Source organism: Chinchilla lanigera, unplaced genomic scaffold (assembly GCF_000276665.1).
Source record: "Chinchilla lanigera isolate Chin_1 unplaced genomic scaffold, ChiLan1.0 scaffold00051, whole genome shotgun sequence".
NCBI lineage: Eukaryota > Metazoa > Chordata > Mammalia > Rodentia > Chinchillidae > Chinchilla > Chinchilla lanigera.
In genome coordinates, this window is record NW_004955452.1 from 4,936,272 (window position 1) to 4,956,482 (window position 20,211).

The 20,211-nt window shown below is 48.1% G+C and overlaps 1 protein-coding gene across 2 annotated transcripts in view; it reads right to left on the reverse strand.

The window, feature by feature from the left end:
* The window catches only part of Rhce (Rh blood group, CcEe antigens), a 43,293-nt gene extending 23,390 nt beyond the window's left edge, over positions 1–19,903 (reverse strand). For both annotated transcript variants that reach the window (XM_005394822.1, XM_013519668.1), the window contains exons 1-3: positions 19,715–19,903; positions 10,585–10,771; positions 6,480–6,630 (exon numbers count right to left, since the gene is read on the reverse strand). In XM_005394822.1, coding sequence (XP_005394879.1) covers positions 6,480–6,630; positions 10,585–10,771; positions 19,715–19,862 — 486 coding nt within the window. In that variant the 5' untranslated portion in view covers positions 19,863–19,903. The remainder of the gene's footprint in view (positions 1–6,479; positions 6,631–10,584; positions 10,772–19,714) is intronic.
* Between the last annotated feature and the right edge of the window lie 308 nt (positions 19,904–20,211).

The following is a 20,211-nucleotide window of genomic DNA, read 5'->3' on the forward strand; positions in this document are numbered from 1 at the left end:
TTTTTTTTTTTTTTTGTCTTTTTAAGACAGGGTCTTGCTATGCAGTTCAGGCTGGCTGTGAACTCACTTGGTAGCCCAGGCAACTCACAACAATCCTCCTGCCTCAGCCTCCCAAGTGCTGGGATTACAGGTGTGCACCAACATGCCCAGTTTCTTTTATTAGTTTAATTCCTGGGGTGATGCTTATAAATTGCCAACACATTTAAACAGCACTGGCAATAAAGTACTCCTCTGGGCAGATGCAATCTGCTCCCTCACCCTGCCATGGGCTGTTCCTGCCCTTAGATACCTTGTGGGGTGTGCATTTGTCCTTCAAGTCTGTCCTCAAAAATTATTTACTAGCTGAATCCTTCCCTGCCTGCTGTATCTAACATCTCATCACCTCCCCCAACTTTTCCTATGTCTTTTCTCCATTGTATTTTTTCTCTATAGTATTTGTCACTATCTACATGCCAAACCCTTGCCTTTTTTATTGTTTACCAGCAACTTTCCTTCTGGAATGGGAGTTCCATGAGAGTTTAAATTGGCACTGCCACAAGAGTTCCTGATACACAATAGGTACTTAATAAATATTTGTGAAATGGCTGAATAATGCTTGTAAGGAGCCCTTGATCCTGTGGAGAGATGCAATCTATGCAGTTCCCCTGTGACAACTGAAAATGCACTTTTAAAAAGCTCCATGAGCTCCACCAAGAGGCCAAGGGCCAGCCCAGGCTGGCTTTGAACTCATAGCAGTCCTCCTGCCTCAGCCTCCCAATGTTGGGATTCTAGGCATGTGCCATCACACCCATTTCTCCCATTCTTTCAGTAGTGGGGATTGAACCCAGGACCTTCACACTGAGATACGTTCCCAGTCTGTTTTAATTTTTATTTTGAGACAGGAGCTCACTAAATTGCTTAGCTACCCAGCTGGCCTTGAACCCCCTTCTTAACAGCTAACCATGTCCTACTGTGTGGACATCTCCTATGCCAGTCTCAGCTCTTGGACCCAGGAGATGAACCACCTAGTGGACTAATCAATTCCCTCTCCATAGAATGGATTCTAGAATGGAAACTGAGAGAGAAGACTGTCGTTTCTGCAGGATGTGGGATCTAGAAATGAAAGAACAAATAGAAGTGTGGGGATAGAGAGGAAATATCTTTCACTAAAGACAAAGTTCATATACAGAGAGGAATACAGCCAAAAGGGGGAGAGCAGGATCTACCTGGGATCTTAAAGGCTACTCATACCAGTCCAGCCTCTCCCTGCATCTAGCCTCAAGGACCTTGGGGGTCCTTACACTAAATTCCTCTCATTCTGCCTAAGAAAGCCCCAGTGATATTTTCTTCCCAGGAATCAAGAAGTTGTAATAAATCCTCATATTAAGCAGAGAGAGGGGCTGGGGATTTAGCTCAGCAGCACGGCTCCTGCCTGGCAAGTGTGAGGTCATGAGTTTGATCCCTGGTACCAGAAAAAACAAAAAACAAAATAAAACAAAACAAAAAGCAGAGAGAAAAGCAGAAAAGGAAAGTGTGCCTACATGAATCTATGAGCCTATGGTGATATAAATAAACAAAGAGATGAATGAAGGAACGGAGAAGAGAAAGCTCTTCCTTCCAGAAGAATGCCAGCTAATGGTTACAAAAGGGAAGACAGAATTTGAAAATCGATACTGGCTACAGTCATAATACTGATTGATTTGAGCAAAAATCAATGGATGCTAAACCAGTGGGTGAAAGTTTGATGAGAAATAAGATATTTTAGGAAGTTATCTTCCCACAAGATTTTGATTAATCACAAAAGGGAAAATAAAAACTTTATAACAGAAAGATCCTGGCAGAGTCACCCTAACCAAGTGATTAAGTTATGCTCAGTCAGGAGACAAAGTGACAACATGTCTCCTGACGGGATGTACTGTACTAGAAGGACATGCACTACTTTTGTGGAATTCCTGCCCCAAATAGACATCCTTGATCTAAGCATGAGGCAATGGTAGACAAGACCGCATGCTACAAGACATCTGGCTTGTAATTTCAAAAGCTGTCAAGGCCGTGAAAGATAAGAGAGCTAACAAACTGGTCCAGATGGGTGGAGTTTAAAGACTTGAAAATTAATGCAAAGGGTTACTCAGGACCAGAATCCTGCCAGACAGGACATTATTAGAACAGCAAGTGGAATTTGAATATGGTAATAATATTGTCTCATTGTTAATTTCTTCATTTTTTAAATGAATAATGCTTATATAAGCGAATGACAGTTTCTAGGAAATATTTAGAGGCTAAAGGAAAGCCCAATATACAGATCTCTTATCATCTCTCCGAGTATCTCCAGGCACCTTGAAGAACCCACCATCACAGCTGCCCTGACTGCACTGACCTGGCTGCTTCTTGGTTTCAAAGATGTCAGCAGCTGCCCTCGGCCTCTCTCCATCGCTTTTCTGAGGCCTGCTGTTGGTCTGTCCAGCCCCGTCCCTCCCTGTTCCTTGATCCTCTCTCCTACATTATAGTTCTACCACCAACATCTGTCATCAAACCTTAGACCTGTCATACCAGTAAATGGGCCACCTCCAAAATACCACCAGGTAACAAGCGCCAGGTCCTATCTGTCCAGCTCACTTCCTTGTGTCCCCACTTCAACACCAATCAACTGAGCCTGATGTTCACGCAAAGGGTGGAAAACGTGGCACTTGCATGGCATGCACCCCGTGCTGGGCACTGCCTCCAATGCTTTATCCACCTATTGAATCCTCATGACAGATCTATGTATGGATATCATTATTATCTCCATTCTGCTGATAGGAAATTGAAGTACAGAGAGGTTAACTAAGGTGCCTGAGTCGACTCAGCTGTTGCAGGTTGAGCCGAGATGTGAACCAGGATAACTGACACAGAATCGGAAGGAAGTTCCCATTCTTACCGTCCATTGTCGCATTCCCACTCCTTCTGATTCCATGGCTCGCTGTTAGATCTTCCCCCTCACAGACAGCCCCTTGGGTCTCTGCAACAGCAATGCCCCAGGCTGGGCACATTCACCCCTCTGCTTCTTCCTGGGTGCTGGTGTACATCCTGCATCTACATGACCTCAAGCCCCAGGAGGCCCGATGCCAGCCTGCAGCCCACTGTGCCTCTCCGGTCTGCTCACTCTCTTCCACTGCTACTGTTTTCCATTTCTCACCCCCTCGGCCCTCGCTAAGGCTCCCGACTCAGCCTTGTGTTTCTCCAAGAAAATACAAGGCTTAAGTGGGGAATCTTTTCCCTGCAAGAGGATGGACCTGTGATGCCCGCCACTGATCCCACCAGCCCACCCAACCTCTGCCCTCCCTCCCCTCTCAAAGGCATCAGGCCTAGAAACTTCCCCCCTTTCTCTAACTCAAAGTTTCGTGGGTTTTTTTCTTTTTTCTTTTTGGTCTTTTTGAGACAGGGTCTCGCTATGCAGTTGAGGCTGGACTTGAGCTCACTTTGTAGCCCAGGCTGGCCTCGAACTCACACCGATCCTCCTGCCTCAGCCTCCTGAGTGCTGGGATTACAGGTGTGTGCCACCACGCCCAACCTCATCTACAATTTTGTAGTGCTGTAGACTTTGGTGTCCAGACCTCTGCATACCTCTCTTTACCTTCACTCCCTGGGTGATCTTCTCCAGTTGCATGGTTTCGAACACCATCCTTGCCTGAAAAACTCCCACTGTATCGCCCAGCCCTGTCTTTCCACTAAGCCTCAAATTTGGACCTTCCCTTTAGTGTCTCCACGGAGGTGATGGTCAATCAGTACCCATCGGGACCCCAAACACTCCATATTCAAAACTGACTCCTGGATTTTTCCTCCCAGCTCTATAAGGTGGGATTGAAACATATAGTGAATATATAAATTTTAAAAATTATTATAGTAAAAATTACATTGTCATTAATTCCTCCTCAAAATACTCCCTCCCCACTTTGAACACACTTATCCCACTGTTTCTGAGTGTCGTTAGGAGGCGTGATAAAAAAATACCGTGAATGCAGCTGCCTAGTGCCACCCACTAGAAAGGTAGGATGGTAAAAAACGTGAATGTGTCCTCACCCCTGTCGTTAACTGGATCTGGCAACATGTGACTTCTGGCTCTTTCCCAAAGTCACAATGACAATAAAGGTCAACATTTTAGCTGGGTGTGGTGGCGCACGCCTGTAATCCCAGCACTCGGGAGGCTAAAGGCGGGAGGATTGCTATGAGTTTGAGACCAGCCTGGGCTGCAAAGTGAGTTCAAGACCAGCCTAAATTGCCTGTATCAGAAAGACAAAAAAAAAAAAAACAAAACCCAAAGGCCAACATTTTGAATTGATTCAGGTCATCAAGACAGCCATGGCAGTGCAACTAAAGATACAGTAAAGGACTTCCGGAGCCACTTTGGAAGGCGGCAGAACAACAGGATAAGTGTGATGTGAGGAGGAGTAATTTGAGGGGGACTAGTGGCATTGAATTTTTTTTTTTTTTTTTTTTTTGTCTTTTTGAGACAGAGTCTCGCTATGCATTTCAGGCTGGCCTTGAGCTCACTTTGTAGCCCAGGCTGGCCTCGAACTTGCAACAATCCTTCTGCCTCAGCCTCCTGAGTGCTGGGATTACAGGCATGCACCATCACACCCAGGTGGCACTGAATTTTTAAAAACTTAAACATTCATTGTACTTTCCAATCTTGGGGCTGGCAATATTGCTCAGTGGCATAAGCACCTGCCTGGCAAGCATAAGGTCCTGAGTTCAATTCCCCGTACCAAAAATAATAAATAAATAAAACAAAAACAAAGCACTAATACTTTCTGATCACACTTTGTAGTCTGCCCCCAAACGCTCTACCTCAGTAAGCAGCACTACCATCCATACAGTTGCTCCCCATCAAAACCTTGGAGTCTTTTTTGACCTTTTTCTTTCTCTCACTCCCCTTGTGAAATCTACTGGCAAATCTGTTGATCTTGCCTTCAAAACACAGAACCTAGCCACTTCCCCCAGCCCCCAGCTGACATCCCACCCAAGTGTGGCTCATTCAGTGCCCAGTCTCAAGTCTCCAATACCTCACCCTTCCTTCCCTCTCCCCCAGCAGCCAGCATATTTCTTTTTAAACTGCAGATCACGTGACATCACAGCACATCTCTCCTCTGCTCAAAACCCCAAAGCTTGGATTTTTCATGGTAAAATCCAAAGTCCTTATTCGGGGTGTCAGTTAATAGCAGAGGCCTCATGCCTTGTTCAGTTTGAATGCAGGCATCATCTCACTGAATTAATCAAATTACTTCCCCAAACCCTGTGAGGTCCTAATGTTACCTCAGATGAAAAGGTTGAGGCTCCAAGAAGTTACAATGCCCCCTCAGGGACTCTGTGGGGGACAGAGCTAGGATACAAACCTCAGTCTTTGTTTTTGTTTTTGTTTTTCCCCCGGTACTGGGAATTGAACTCACGACCTTGCATTTACTGGGCAGGTGCTGTGCCGCTGACCTCATTCCCCAGCCTCAAACCTCAGTCTTTAATACCAACTCCAGTGCTCTTTCTCCTAAGGCAGGATAGGGTACTGTGATCTCGAATGGGCTCTGCTGCGATCCTGCTGTGTGAGTTGGAGACAGGATTTTGCTAAATCCCCAGGCTGGGCTCAGACTTGGAATCCTCCTGCCTTAGCCTGAATAACTGGGATCTGCCACCAAGCCCATTCAAGCTTAGTCTTTTGACTGTATCTTCCACTGAAGATCACAGAAGTCACTACTGACACACAGAGACTGGTTTAAAAGAAGATGTCCAGCCAGGCTTGGTGGCACACGCCTGTAAACCCAGCACTCGGGAGGCTGAGGCAGGAGGATCGTTGTGAGTTCGAGACCAGCCTGGGCTACAAAGTGAGCTCAAGGCCAGCCTGAACGGCATAGTGAGACCTTGTCTCAAAAAAAAAAAAAAAAAAAAAGGCAAAAGCAAAATAAAAAAATAAAAGAAGATGCTCTAAGCAACTTGCTGGCACCACTGCCAATGGGGCTCTGGGAACTCATCCTTTTCATGCTGTTTATACACACCATAATTACCTTGTGACTAGCACAGTCCCATAGGCTCATATTTTGGAAGTGAGAATCAATATTCAGCATAGACTACCTTTTCCCAACCCCATTTGGACCTGTCTTTGTTTCGTCTTGAGACAAGAGTCTCACTATGTAGACCAGGCTGGCCTTGAGCTCACTATGATCCTCCTGTCTCATGCCTCTGTCTTCTTTTTTTTTCCTTTTCTTTTCTTTTTTGTCTTTTTGAGACAGGATCTCACTATGCAGCTCAGGCTGGCCTTGAGCTCACTTTGTAGCCCAGGCTGGTCTCGAACTCACAATGATCCTCCTGCCTCAGCCTCCCGAGTGCTGGGATTACAGGTGCGCACCACCACGCCCGGTTTGTCTTTGTTTTTATAACCCTAAATCTTCACCCAAAGGAAGCAGTGGGCACCCACTCTCCCTGCTTCTCACCCCTCCTCTCCACGTCCCCCCTCCAAGTCTCCCACGACTTACATTGAAGACTTGCTTGTAGGTCAGTCTCATGGCACCAAAGGCTGTCACCTCCACCAGCACCATCACTGACAGCTGCACCAAGTTGGCCCTCCCCAGAATGGTGCCCGCCGAGATCAGCACTGACATGGCGCTCATGGTGGCCAGCCGGATACTGGCAGAGAGAAGGAGAGCCAGGTGACCAGGAGATAGGACGCCTTTCATTCATTCACTTGCTCCTCCCACCAACATCTTCTACCTGGCCCTGCTGAAGGCCCGAAGGACAAAAGGACTGGGTTTCTACCCCTAGGAGGGCTGTTCTGCAGTCCTGAGTAGCCTTCACTCTGTCCCATACCAGGGTGGCGTCTGTGCTCTGAGATACAGCTTTGCACACACTCATCCTACTGAGGCCGCACCGAGGCTTTCACACATTCGTCAGGGAGGTAAGGTCTCCTGGGGTCTGACACCCGAGACTCGGTCCACTGCCCTTGTTATCTGTCCTCACTGCTCACAGTGCTCAGTAGAGGGCGCTCTGTACCTGCCAGCCTGCCTGCCACTGGCTCGCTGGGCGCCTCACCTTCCCTCCCTCTCCTGGTGCTGGAGGGAGACAGGTTTGGAAAAGTACAAGCCTGCCTTCCTCTCCCGGCTCTGCCCCCTGAGCAGCTATTTAATCTCACCATGCCTGTTTCTCCTTCTGCAAAACAAGAACGATAAGCCTGCTTATCTCATGGTGGTGGGTGGGGATTCGAAGGAACAGTCTCTGAATATGTGTATTTAGTACCAAAACAGGCATGACGAGCCCGTCATGAATAGAAGCTGTCATCGCGAACACTATCACTGGTCCCTTTCTTCCCCTGACACATGAGCATGGAGCGTTTTCAGTGTGGGGATTCAGGGGATTCAGTGCGAGAAAACCTTTTATTTATTTTTCTTTTTTCTTTTGAGACAGGGTCTTGCTATGTAGTCCACAGTGGCTTTAAAATTGCTGTGTAGCTCAGGTTGGCTCTGAACTAGTGACCCTGCTGCCTCAGCCTCCCAAGTGCTATTGCAGGTGTGCACCAGTACACCTGGCTGAGAAAACCCTTTCTGGCTGACATCTGGGGAGCTAGGGCTTCTCTGCCATAGCCTGTTAAGTCAGAATGTCTGTGCTGTCACAAGGCTGCAGGGGTTCCCTGGAATGAGACAGAGGTGCCAACTGGACTCATCGGACTTCCCTGAGGAGGTGGCCCTGTGCTGGACACTCCACTTCCCCTTGAGCATCTGGGAGTTCACGATGCTGCTGTGACGGCCACAGTACCTATGACCAAAGCCACATACAACAGGCTTGTAAGTACAGCACCTCACTCAAATGCTGAAGCTCTAAGAAACCCTCTGTGAAGCGGTGCAGGGTTACCACGCAGCACCCACTTTTGCAGAAGAAAAAGCTGAATCCAGAAAAACTGACAGGGCCGGACATGGTGGCGCATGCCTGTAATCCCAGCACTTGGGAGGCTGAGGCAGGAGGATTATTGCGAGTTCAAGACAAGCCCGGGCTACAAAGTGAGCTCAAGGCCACCCTGAACTGCATAGGGAGACCCTGTCTCAAAAAGACAAAAAAAAAAAGAAAGAAAAATTGACAGTGTGGGTATGACCACGCTGCCAGCTGACGACAAACGAGAGGTTCGAACTCAGTTGGCCTTGATCCCAGCCCTGTGCTCTGACATTGAGACACAGTCTCCCTGGTGTTTGTTGCCCAAACAGTCCCTGTGTCAAACTCAAGGACTTCTGGGGGAAGGTCAGAAAGGGCAGAGGGCGTGGGGACAGGTCTCGCAGGGACCAGGAGTTACTCAGAATAAGGGTTATTTCCACAGCTCATCAAGTCGCACAGGCTGTGTCTCTTAAGGGCGTGCTCACTCCATCGGCAAAAGCTTAGCTCTAAAGGACCTGAGTTAAAGTGCTATGTCACACCGCAGGGGCTGGTGGTGACAGGCAGGTGTGGAGACTGTGAGGTACGGTGGATAGGAACACAGACTGCCAGCGATGAAGGTGTGACTCAGCCAGTTCCCGGCTGTGTGATCTTGGGTAAATTACTTAACCACTCTGTGCCTCAGTGCCTAGGAGGTGGAGTGATGCCTCTGGAGCTGTTGTAAGGGCAAAACGAGTCACTACATGTTAAGTGCAATGGGGGGGTCGGTTACTGCTACCTTTGTCTAGACAGAGCCCTCTGGAACTTTTCAAAATCAAATTTAAAATTATCGCTCGGGGCGGAGGCTGCAGCTCTCTAGTGCAGTGCTGGCCTAGCATGTGTAAGGCCTCAGCTAATTCCCCAGCCTGCAAAAAAATAAATAAAATAAAATAAAATTCACTTAGAGTGCCTCTGGCTTTCACTTTTTGTTTCAATAATCATTTACTAAATTCTTCCGTTGTGAGGACACAAGGACAAAGCTCTGTCAGAGAGACGCCTGGCCCGCAGGAACTCGAGGCAGAGGCAATTCCGTGCCAGGTCAAGTGGCACAGTTTCGAGTGAGCCAGGAAGAGACGAGGCCTGGGTGCCACCCATCGGCCCAGCCTGTCAGTCAAGAGGGAGACCATTGTTTAAGTCTGGAAAGTCACCGGGAGGGGGTTGTCACAGCCGGGAGGACCCAGGTGGCCAGGGTGGGGCAGGGGAGCTCGCTGGGACTGCTAGGGGCGCCTTCTTGTTTCCCCAGACTGAGTCAGAAGCCAACAGGTCCTTGTGCGCGTCAGGAGGGAGCAGCCCTGCTGCGCCTCCTGCGTGGCCGGCCGGCTTGTGTGACCTTACACCAAGGCCTCAGAACACCAAGCCAGGCCACGACTGGCAGAGTTCCTCCAGCGTCCCCTCTGTCACTTCCTAGGTGAATACCAGGGGTTATTCAACCCCTGTAAGGCTTAGCTGTAAAAGTTTTAAAAAGGAAAAATGTGAGGAGTTCCCCCAAGGCCAGCCACTGAGAAGCTGATGAGACTGTGTTTCATTTCATGACCACTCTGAAGTGTGTGGGAAAGGTTACAGAGAGTTAAAAGGTATCTCTAGCACTTAGCTGTGTGACTTTGGTCAAGTGCCTTTCCCTCTCTGAGCCTTCATTTTCTTACTTATATTTGAGTAATATATTTGAGTAATATATTTCTTACTTATATTTGAGTATTCCCTACCTGGAAGAGTTAAAATATCTGTGAGGTTGATAGTACAGTGCCTGGCTCACAGAGAGCTGTTCAATAGCAGTTTTTCAGAGGCTTTGGGGATTACCACTGTCTGGGCAGAACAGAAATTCAAAGTTGGATAAAAGTTCTTAAGATGAAATATTACTTAGTTCCTCCTATCAAATGCTAATACCTTCTAAAGTGTGCAGAATGATCATCACTCAGAGTAGCCCAGGGAACATTTACTGACCCCACAGGCCACGTCATACCTCTTCCTAATCAGTACCCACTCATTACCCAGGTAACTGCTATTCTGACTTCTAGTACCATGGTGTGGTTTAGTTTTGCTGCTTTGTAGCATCACCTATAAAAGCATCTAAATGGACCAAAGCTAGTTTATTTTTTGTTTTGTTTTGGGTTTTTTTGTCTTTTTGAAACAGGGTCTTGCTATGCAGTTCAGGCTGGCCTTGAGCTCACTTGTAGCCCAGGCTGGTCTCGAACTTGCAGTGATCCTCCTGCCTCAGCCTCCCAAGTGCTGGGATTACAGGCATGCGCCACCACGTCTGGCAACTCTTTCTATTTTGAGACAGAGCCTTGCCAAGCTCCCCAGGCTGGCCTCAAACCAAGATCCTCTCTCTCAGCCTCCGGAGTAGTTGGGATTACAAGCATAACCCACTACACTCAGCTCTTTCTTAACTTTATACAAATCTATGTTGATTGCATAGCTTTACCAAAATAATAACAAATAAAAAATAAGAAAAAAGGTAGAGAGAGCCAGAGACCTGGAAGCCTCCAGGTGAAGTGTCAGATAAAATATGAGATGCCCAGTTAAATTTGGCGATTAGAAAATAATGAATAATCTTTTAAAACAAGCATGTCCTAAATATTATACGGCATAGGTACTAGTAAGAGAGGACGATAATCCCAACTCTTTTGGAACCTCATGGACCCCATGTCCTCAATGGCTCAAAGCAACCCAACTGCCATTGCTCACCTGGACAGGTTGATGGTCACCTTCCTGGGGAAGGGTTGGCTCAGGAAGCCATCCAGCAGGACTGCCCACTGCACACCAAGGGCCAGCATGAAGAGGTTGAAGGCCACGCTGCTCCAGCTATGTCTCCGCCAATAGGAAGTGAGGAAGCCCAAGCCAAGGGCCGCGGCGATGGTAAAATCCTGGAGGACTGCTCGGGAGAGGAAGGGTGAAGAACAGGAGGAAGCAGACAAGACAGAGGGAATATGAAATGAGAATTCACAGAGCGGCCGCTGGGAGGGATATTCGAGGTCATGCAAGGTACTCGGTCAAGGCGCTTTGCCTCTTGGGGGCTCGTTTTTTTCTCCTGACCAATGAGGATAACACACCCATACCAGAGGCTTGAGGTGAGAATGAGGTGAGCTAATCATGCTGGCTAAGCACTTCAGGCAAGGCCTGGCCCATTGCAAGTGCTCAGGAAATGCAGCAATTATTGTTATTAATAAGCACAACGCCATGCAGGGCATCGGGATCTGTGCTTAACACGTAGTTGCCACTCGGGAGAGGTAATTGCGGACTGTGACTGGGGATCAGGTTCAAACCCCTGGTCATGCTGTGGAGGAAATAAAGCCATACCAGCTGAGTGACCTGGCCCAGGCCACAGAGAAAGGAGGAGGCAGAGGCAGCCTACAGCTCCTGTTGGCAGAAAACAGCTCTCGCCCTTCACCACTTGTTGTGAGGGATCTGGTGGACCAGCAGAACACACCAGGGTCACCTGGGTTGCCCTCACTTTTCCTGGCCTCAGAGCCCGAGCAGGGACTGCTGAGGCAGGCGAGTGGAAAAGTCATACCTGATGGCAGGGAGAGCCCAGCAGAAGGGAAAGAAGAGCACTACTTTGGCTTGACTCCGGTTTTGAGAAATGCTTAGCAGCATCTGCTCACTAATGAACAAACATGGATTCAGATGAGGGCACTAGTGGTGTGGTCTTGATCTAACATTCAACCCTCCTGAGCTTTAATAACAGCCTAGCTTCATTAAGCGTGTACCATACACAGACGGTGTTTTAATCACTTTACCCAGACCACCTTCCTAGGTCCTCACAATCACCTTTTGAGGCAGGTCCAGTGACCATCACTATCTTACAGATGTGAAAACTAAGGCATAGAGGACTAAGTAACTTGGCCTAGTTGGTAGAGCCAGTATTTTTCTATGTGCGGCGGGGAGTTACCATAGATTGAACCCAGGGCCTTCGCACTGAAGTGTACCTGTAGCTGTTCTTTCTTTCTTTCTTTTCTTTTTTTTTTTTTTCATTTTTACTTTGAGATATGGTTGTGTTCAATTGCTAAATTGCCCAGGCTGGGTTAGAACCTGTGATCCTCCTGTCTCAGTCTCCCAGAGTGCTGGGATTGTAGGCATGCACCACCATGCATGGCTAGGGCCGGGATTCTAACCTATATAGTCTCGCGGGGCCTGAGGCTTTACTTTTACCACACTCTCTCCGTCTGCCTTGCTCCTGTTTGCCTCCGTTGAATGGGAAAATTAATCACACCCCTTCATCAGGCTGCCAGAGTCAAATGGTACAAAGCATATAGTGGCTCAAAAGAGTAAAGGTCATTTTATCAAGAAGCAACAATTATTTTCATTCATATGAATGCCCAAGAGACGTCTTAGTTTTTTGTTGTTGTTGTTTTGTTTTGGTTTTGTTTTTGTCTTTTTTTTGAGACAGGGTCTCACTATGCAGTTCAGGCTGGCCTTGAGCTCACTTTGTAGCCCAGGCTGGTCTCGAACTTGCAACGATCCTCCTGCCTCAGCCTCCCGAGTGCTGGGATTACACGCATGTGCCACCACGCCCGGCTTCCAAGAGACGTATGTGTTTTTTGGTACCAGGAATCAAATTTACGACCTTGCGCTTGCGAGGTAGGCACTGTGCTGCTGAGCTATATCCCCAACCCCTTTTTTTTCTTCTCTTAGATATTGTCTCTGGATTTGAGAGAATTTTACTTTCTTTTCTTGTCAGTGTTTAAATTTTCTGCAACTAGTATATAGATATTAAACAACTTTCTTTTTAAAGCATGGACCTCAAGTTCAGACAGTTCTGTTTGATCACCATTCTGTAATTTCCTTTTAGGTTATACTTTGTTAAACTGCTGACAGGTGGCCATTTTGGACCTTTAAAATCATCTATTTGTATGTTTCCACCTCGTAGCCTTGTATGTTTTTTACTTTCCTCATCAGCTAAACAGGGGCAATTAACCAGAGAGCCTGGGAGAGCTGATAACAATACTGATTTATTTGTTTGTTTGTTTTTGTCTTTTTGAGACAGTGTCTCGCTATGCAGTTCAGACTGGCCTTGAGCTCACTTTGCAGCCCAGGCTGGTCTCAAACTCGCGATGATCCTCCTGCGCACCACCACACCCAGCTTAAAAATACTGTTTTGGTCAAGTGTTTGGTGCAGGGCCCGGCATGTGAAGGACATTCGGTAAAACACTCTTCATCATCATAATGATAAGCACCTCCCTACGAACTTGCCTGCCTGCTGCCTCTGATCTCCAGGCCCAGCTCGGCTAACAGCCAGAAAGCTCCTATTACTGAAACTCTCCAGAGTCACAGACAGCTCCTTGATTAACATGGTCCCTCAAAGTCACATCCATTGAAGAATACACACACCCAGAGCCTGGCACGCAGGACCTGTGTGAGTGTCGCTGTTCCCCAGTCAACCCGACAACACTGGGAAACAGGAGGCCCCCAGGCAACAAGCACATACCCCTCCCTGCCATGCGATCTGAGGACTTGGGGAGTGGGTGAGAAGTGGGGATTAGGGAGGATTTGCTCTCTGCACCTTCTCCCCTGGCACGGGGCTGGTGGTGGTGAGGTGCAGGGACTGTTCATCTCCTGCTTGCATCCTCTTGCCAATGCAGCTGGGCTGAGGGTGGGCAGGGCACCCTGCAGAGGGGTTCCTCTTGGGGTTGTTCAAATGTCCACAGGAGTCAAGCAGGAAATGTGGGTATGAAGGAAATGTGGGTATGCAGTGCACATTTGGGAGTGGTGAGGCCTGTGGCCCATTGGAAACTACACAGCCCTGTTCAGATATCCATATTCACTCTTTTTTTTTTTTGTTGTCTTTTTGAGACAGGGTCTCTCTATGCAGTTCAGGCTGGCCTTGAGCTCACTTTATACCCCAGGCTGGTCTCAAACTCACAACAATCCTCCTGCCTCAGCCTCCCAAGTGCTGGGACTACAGATGTGCGCCATCATGCCCGGCTCATATTCACTCTTTTGTGAGACACTCCAGTTAAACAAAACTCATCTACCATTTTGTAGCAATGCCACATGCAAAGGGTCCAGATGTACTGAAGATTCCATGGGCAGGGAAAGTCCTCCATTTTCCTCCCATTTTACCAAAGAGGACCAGAGAGAGTCCACGCTTTTCTCACCCGCATCTAACACCTGCAGTGGAACCCAGCTCTGAGCTCCTGGTACAGTGCCCTTCTACCAGGCCAGGCTATCTCTAGCTTTTTTGTTTTATTTTTGTTTATTTGTTTTTGAGACAAAGTCTTGTTATGTAGCCCCACCTAGCCTCAAACTTGCGGCAATCTTTCTACCTCAGTTTCCTAAGAGCTGGGATTATAGGCATGCGTCACCACACCTGGCTCTTGCTTTTTTTGTTTTTTTAAACCTCACAGTGGTAAAGGACATTGGCAAAGTCTCTTGCCCTCTCCGGCCCTCAGTTTCCATAGGAGTTGGGCTTGATGTTCTCTGGGCCCTTACAGCTCTGGAATGTTTTGAAGAAGGGGAAGGGAAGGGTGGGGAGAAAAGAGTGACGAGGGCAGAGGTGGCTCTAAAGGTTAAAAAGTCAGAGGATAGGGCTGGGGATACCGCTCAGTGGCACAGCGCCTGCCTAGCAAGTGCAAGGTCCTGAGTTCAACTCCCGGTACCAAAAAAAAGTCAGAGGATGGTGAAGAGGGTAAGGAAGTCCTCTGTGAGCCCAGCTGCTGCCCTGATGCTGGGTGTTGGAGCCCATGGCCTTCTTCCCAAGGCCCCATGGTGTCTGTGGGAGGAACCACACCCCAGGCAATAAGATGAGATTAGGGCAGCAGTTTCTAGGAGTTGTCGACTGAACCCATGCACCCAACTGTTCGGTAAGCAACATTTGGTTTCAGGACCCCTCTTTTCCTGCCTGCTGCCTCCTCTCACTTCCGGTCTCAGCCTCTTGGGGCTCTAAGGCCCAGCTGCTTTCTTCTCACACCTCACTCCCTGGCCGTCGGCCTCCCACACTGCTCTGCAGCCCCATCAGCTGCTGGCCTCTGGTCTGATAAGCAAGGGGACTGGAAGGTGTTTGGGGGTGATAAGGACTGCAGGGGCTGTAGGGGCCCCCAAGGACTGGGCCAAGACAGGAACTTCACAGTCTAAGCCAGGCGTTCAGGAGAAGTGCGTGAAAGGCCCATGACTTGGAGTCAGAAGGTCTAACGTGGGAGCGCAGCGGGGAGAGGTGGCCATCGTTAGCACCAAGGGAACAGCAGGAGCACCGAGGGCACCTCTACTCACAGCCTCTATCCACAGCAGCTCGTGCGCTGGGTGCATCTACTGTCCCTGTTTTACACGCGGAGCAAGGGAGGCATAGAGAGCTGCTATACTCACCCAGGCCCCACAGCTGGTAAATCGTGGCAGGAGGATTCGAATTCTGACTCTCTGGGCTTATGTGATGCAGCACATATAGTGCAATAGGAGGGTGGAGGCCTCTGAGTTAGAGAGTCAAGCTTCACAGCCTGGCTGTATTTCGCTGTCCTAGCTTTCCGATTTGTACAGTGGGTATGAAACACAGCAACTGCTCAGAGGATTGCTGTGGGCATTGCCGGCTTGTGCAAATCACTTTGCCCAACCTGGGGTAGATAGTGTCAGGAACTACTGCCCCTTAGGAGCTGACTTTGGGTGAGACAGTCTCCTGTCCAGGTCAGATATTCACTTGCAAAGAGTTCTTTTGGATAACTGCTGTTCAGCCCTTCACGTCCATCCACAGGAGCAGCTACCCACTCTGGCCTGCTGCCCGCAGGGATTCTACATCTGCCCCACCCACTCTGGCCACACCCCTGGCCTACAGAAATTTGAGCACCAGGATCTCTGAAGCCCCAGGCTTTGAGCTGGGCCCGCACCCTAAGCTCCCCACTGCATACTGGCGCCCTCCGCAGCCTGGAGACCATCCAGGGAGCCCCATGCTGCCTTCCTCCCCCACTATTCCCACTCACTCTCACCCAGCAGCAGCCTGGGAAAAGAAAAAGATTTCGTTTCCCAAAGGGGCAGCCCAAAGTTGAGATGTGGGAGTATTTACTCATCCTTTGGAAATCCTTTTTTTTTTTTTTTTTTTTTTTTTTTTTGAGATGGTCTTACTATGTAGTGCAGGCTGGCCTTGAACTCACTATGTTGCTAAGGCTGGCCTTGAACTCATGTTGCCCAAGCTGGCCTCAAACTCACGGCAATCCTCCTCCCTCAGCCTCCCGAGTGCTAGGACTACAGGCCAGGCCAGGCATATGCTACCATCCCCAGTACTCCTTTGTCTTCCTGTATCCCTTCCCCTGCCTCTGAGGAGTGGAGCCAGCACCAGGTGGTGTCTATAACACAGGACCTTGATTTAAAGTAAATCAGTCTAGCTCCAGTAGTTCTCACTTTTGTGTGCATTAAAATCACGCAGAGGGGGCCAGGGATATAGCTCAATAGTAGAGTACCCACTGGCAAGCACAAGGTCCTGAGTTCAATTCCTGGTACCAAAAAAAGAAGAGTCACTCAGAGGGCTCTTTAAAGCACATATTGCTGGACCCTATCTGGACCCAATAAGTTCCCGGTAATCATAACGGTCACCCTAACCCTAAACTGCATTTCCAATAAGTTCCCAGGGGATGCAGAGGCAACTGGTCTAGGGACCACACTTTGGGAACTACAGATCCGGGCTATTCTAAAGGTGCTTGTGAGGTCTGCAACTCCGGAATTATTTAATATTCAAATCTATCCAGAAACTTCCCTGCACTCACTCGTTCAGAATGCCAATCTCAAGTCTCTTAGCTTTGAAGGTCGGGGCATGGCAGTGGGGGATATTGGATCACTGTTTCTTCCTAGTTATCATGTAGCAGTGATTTTGGGGGTGTCTTTTTTTGAGACAGGGTCTCAGTTCAGGCTGGCCTTGAGCTCACTCTGTAGCCCAGGCTGGCCTCAATCCTCCTGCCTCAGCCTCCCAACTGCTGGGATTACAGGCGTGTACCACCATGCCTGGCTTCATGTAGCAATGAATGGCAAGTGTTGTTTTTTTTTTTAATTTGACTATTACAAAAAATTTTAAACATAGAGAAAACACCATAGTGGCCCATGTACCCATTTCCACTGTAGAACAAAACTTCTTTTTATTATCTTTCTCTACTTTTTATTTTTCCTCTGGCACAAAGCAAACCTTTGATATAGAGCAATTTCAATATGCTTCTGTAACTGATAGAGCCTTTAAAAAGCCACTACACTTTCATCATGCCCAACAGAATTAGCAACTATTCCTGTACCTCATACAATATTCGTGCTATATTCAAATTTCCTGATTGTCTCCAAAATGTCTCCTTAGAATTGGCAGGCTTGAATAATTTGTTGTCATTTACATGAACTGGATTGACATATTAAGTTACCTCAGTTTGATTTAACTTACCTTCACTAAAAAGACAGAGGTCTTAAACAACTTCAGAGAAATACAGAGTGGAGGCAGGACAATAATGGCAGCCATGTGAAAATAAGAAGAGGGGCTGGGCGTGGTGGCGCACACCTGTAATTCCAGCACTCGGGAGGCTGAGGCAGGAGGATCGTTGCAAGTTCGAGACCAGTCTGGGCTACAAAGTGAGCTCAAAGCCAGCCTGAACTGCATAGCAAGACCCTGTCTCAAAAAGGCAAAAAACAAAACAAAATAAAACAAGAAGAAGGGAGAGCCATGCTTCTCCTGTGCAAACCCTTTGCCAGTCATAGTCTAGGTTAAAAAATGTCAGCCCAGTCAGACCTGACCAGAAGTCAACCAAGGCTATTTGAAAGGATCAAGAAGACGCTGAGGAATGGATTTGCATCCACTATCATCAGTGGTAACAATGGAGTCTGCTGGAGATTGACCAGCACTGTCATGATTAGTAGTTTGAAAATACATATTTCATTTTGATCTCCTTTAAACTTTTTAATTTATATGTATTAAAATGTTCTGTATATTCTTTTCTTTTTTTTTAGGTGGGGTCTCATTATGTTGCCCAGGTTGGCCCTGAACTTCTGGGCTCCGGGGAGCTTCTGCCTTAGCCTCCCAAGTTGCTTGAACTATAGGCATGCCCTATAGTGGTGATGCCCAGCTTAATGTACAAGATATTAATGCAGTAGTATTTGAGGTTAACACAGGAACTTTGCCAGGTGTGGTGGCGCATGCCTGTAATCCCAGCACTTGGGAGGCTGAGGCAGGAGGATTCATTGTGAGTTCGAGGCCAGCCTGGGTTACAAAGTGAGCTCAAGGTCAGCCTGAACTGCATAGTAAGACCCTGTCTCAAAAAGAAAAAAAAAAAAAAAAAAGGAAAACCAAGATGTCTAAGATGGCTCTTCTATTGTTAGCTGAGTGACCTTGGGCAAATCTCTAGTTTCCTGATGTGAAAAACAGAGGTGCTAATGAAGCCTATCTTACACTGTTGCTGTGAGATCTCATTGTGAAACATTTGGAATAGGATCTGGCAGAGGGTAAATGCTTAATAAATGTCAGCTCTAGTCGTCATGTGCCTGCCGGGGATATAGCTCAGTGGCACAGCGCCTGCCTGGCAAGTGCTAGGTCCTGAGTTCGATTCCTGATACCAAAAAAAAAAACAAACAAACAAACAAAAAGAATCATGTGCCTGGACTCTACACTGAACGTAAAACATGACTGAGAGAAGAAACAAAAGAATACAGTGAATTGAAATGAATACTGTATTGAATATTTTTTTTTGTCTTTTTGAGATAGGGTCTCACTGTACAGTTCAGGCTGTCCTTGAGCTCACTTTGTAGCCCAGGTTCATCTTGAACTCGCAACAATCCTCCTGCCTCAGCCTCCCGAGTGTTGGGATTACAAGTGTGTGCCACCACACCCGGCTGTATTGGGTTAAAAAGAATTAAAGTAAATTGAAATGCATTAAAATTAGATCCAGATCTTGCTTGTCTGGCACTGACAGCCAGGTGGTTAAGAGGTGTGGGATTCTCTCCCTGTATCATTTCTGCCCTGAGCACCTCTGCAGGGGTTCCTGGATGTCTTCCTTCCCTTGGCATCCAAAACTAGTCAGTCCACATCACTGAGGAACAAGCCAGCACTCAATCAGGGTAAGGCAGCACTTTCACTCCATGGATATCCCCTAAGGAGACCTAGCCACTATCACAAGCAACTGATCAGCCCACTGAGATGGTTGAGGCGCATCTCCATTTTTTAAAAAAGTGGCAAAGTCGCACCACTACGGACATCTGTCTTGTTATAGTTGTTCTTGTTTGTTTGTTTTTCTTCTGGTACCAGGAATCGAACTCATGACTTTGCACTTGCCAGGCAGGCGCTGTGCCGCTGAGCTAAATCCCCAGTCCCTATAGTTGTTCTTGTCACAGCCTGGGGATGTTTTTAGCTGTACCTGAAATAACCACCATCCTACACTCCCTCTTAGCCATTGTCCTGGTTCACATCTGCACACAGAAGGCAGACTTCCCAGCTCCTAACTGAGAAGAAGGCGGGGGAGAGTGGGCAATGGAGTACAGAAAAGAGCAAGAGAAACTCCCCCGACCCGCAAAGGGAAATGGCTTGAAGATAAAGAGAGAAGTGGAAGGAGAAGCAGAGACGCAAAGGATTATTAAGACCAACTTGGCACAGGGAATCTGGGGAACACCGGAGAGAAGGGTCCTCGCCCAGCGCGGACAAATTCAAGCAGGCTTCACAGAAGAGGTGATGCCCTGCGTCTCCCAAAGGACTGCCTGCACTGTTGGCTGGGTCTTGGTGCAAGCTCCGGAAGAAGGAGGGAAAATCCCTTTCCTCGGGAATTCTGTGGTAAGGAACAGCGGTGCCCTTGAGAACCACAGATCTCCCCTGCCCCCTCACCCCCACCCTCACCCCCGCAGTAGCTCTGGGACGGCGTCCCCAGGGAGCTCTCACCTTGATAGGCGCCCAAGACCATTTTCTGATCCTTTGGAGAAGGGTCATAGGAGGTAAAAAAGGCGAAGATGAGAACGAGAACTACCTCCACCCCCAAGACGCACGCGGGCAGGCAGCGGCGCACACTCCGCGGGTAGTTGGAGCCCATCCTGTGTCCTCTCGCACAGCGCGCCGCCAGCGCCAGCCTCATTCGCATCCCCACAGCCTCTTGAGGGAGCGATAGGGGAGACGCGCGCCAAAACCTTATCTCAGGCCACAAGGCTGGCTCCGCTGGCCTGCCTGTGGGGTTTACACGACACAGAAGGGCCAACGCAGGAAGGGAGAGGTAAGGTCTTTATTCCGGCATCAGTAATTCATCCAACATGTAGTTTCTGTGTTCCTACCGTAAATCCTTCCTGTGCTCAGTTTAAACGAGGGAATTCTATTCAGTCCACACTCAAATGTTATAACCTTCCTTTCCTCATTTCGGTTCATCTTCACCAATCCTCGTGTGAAAG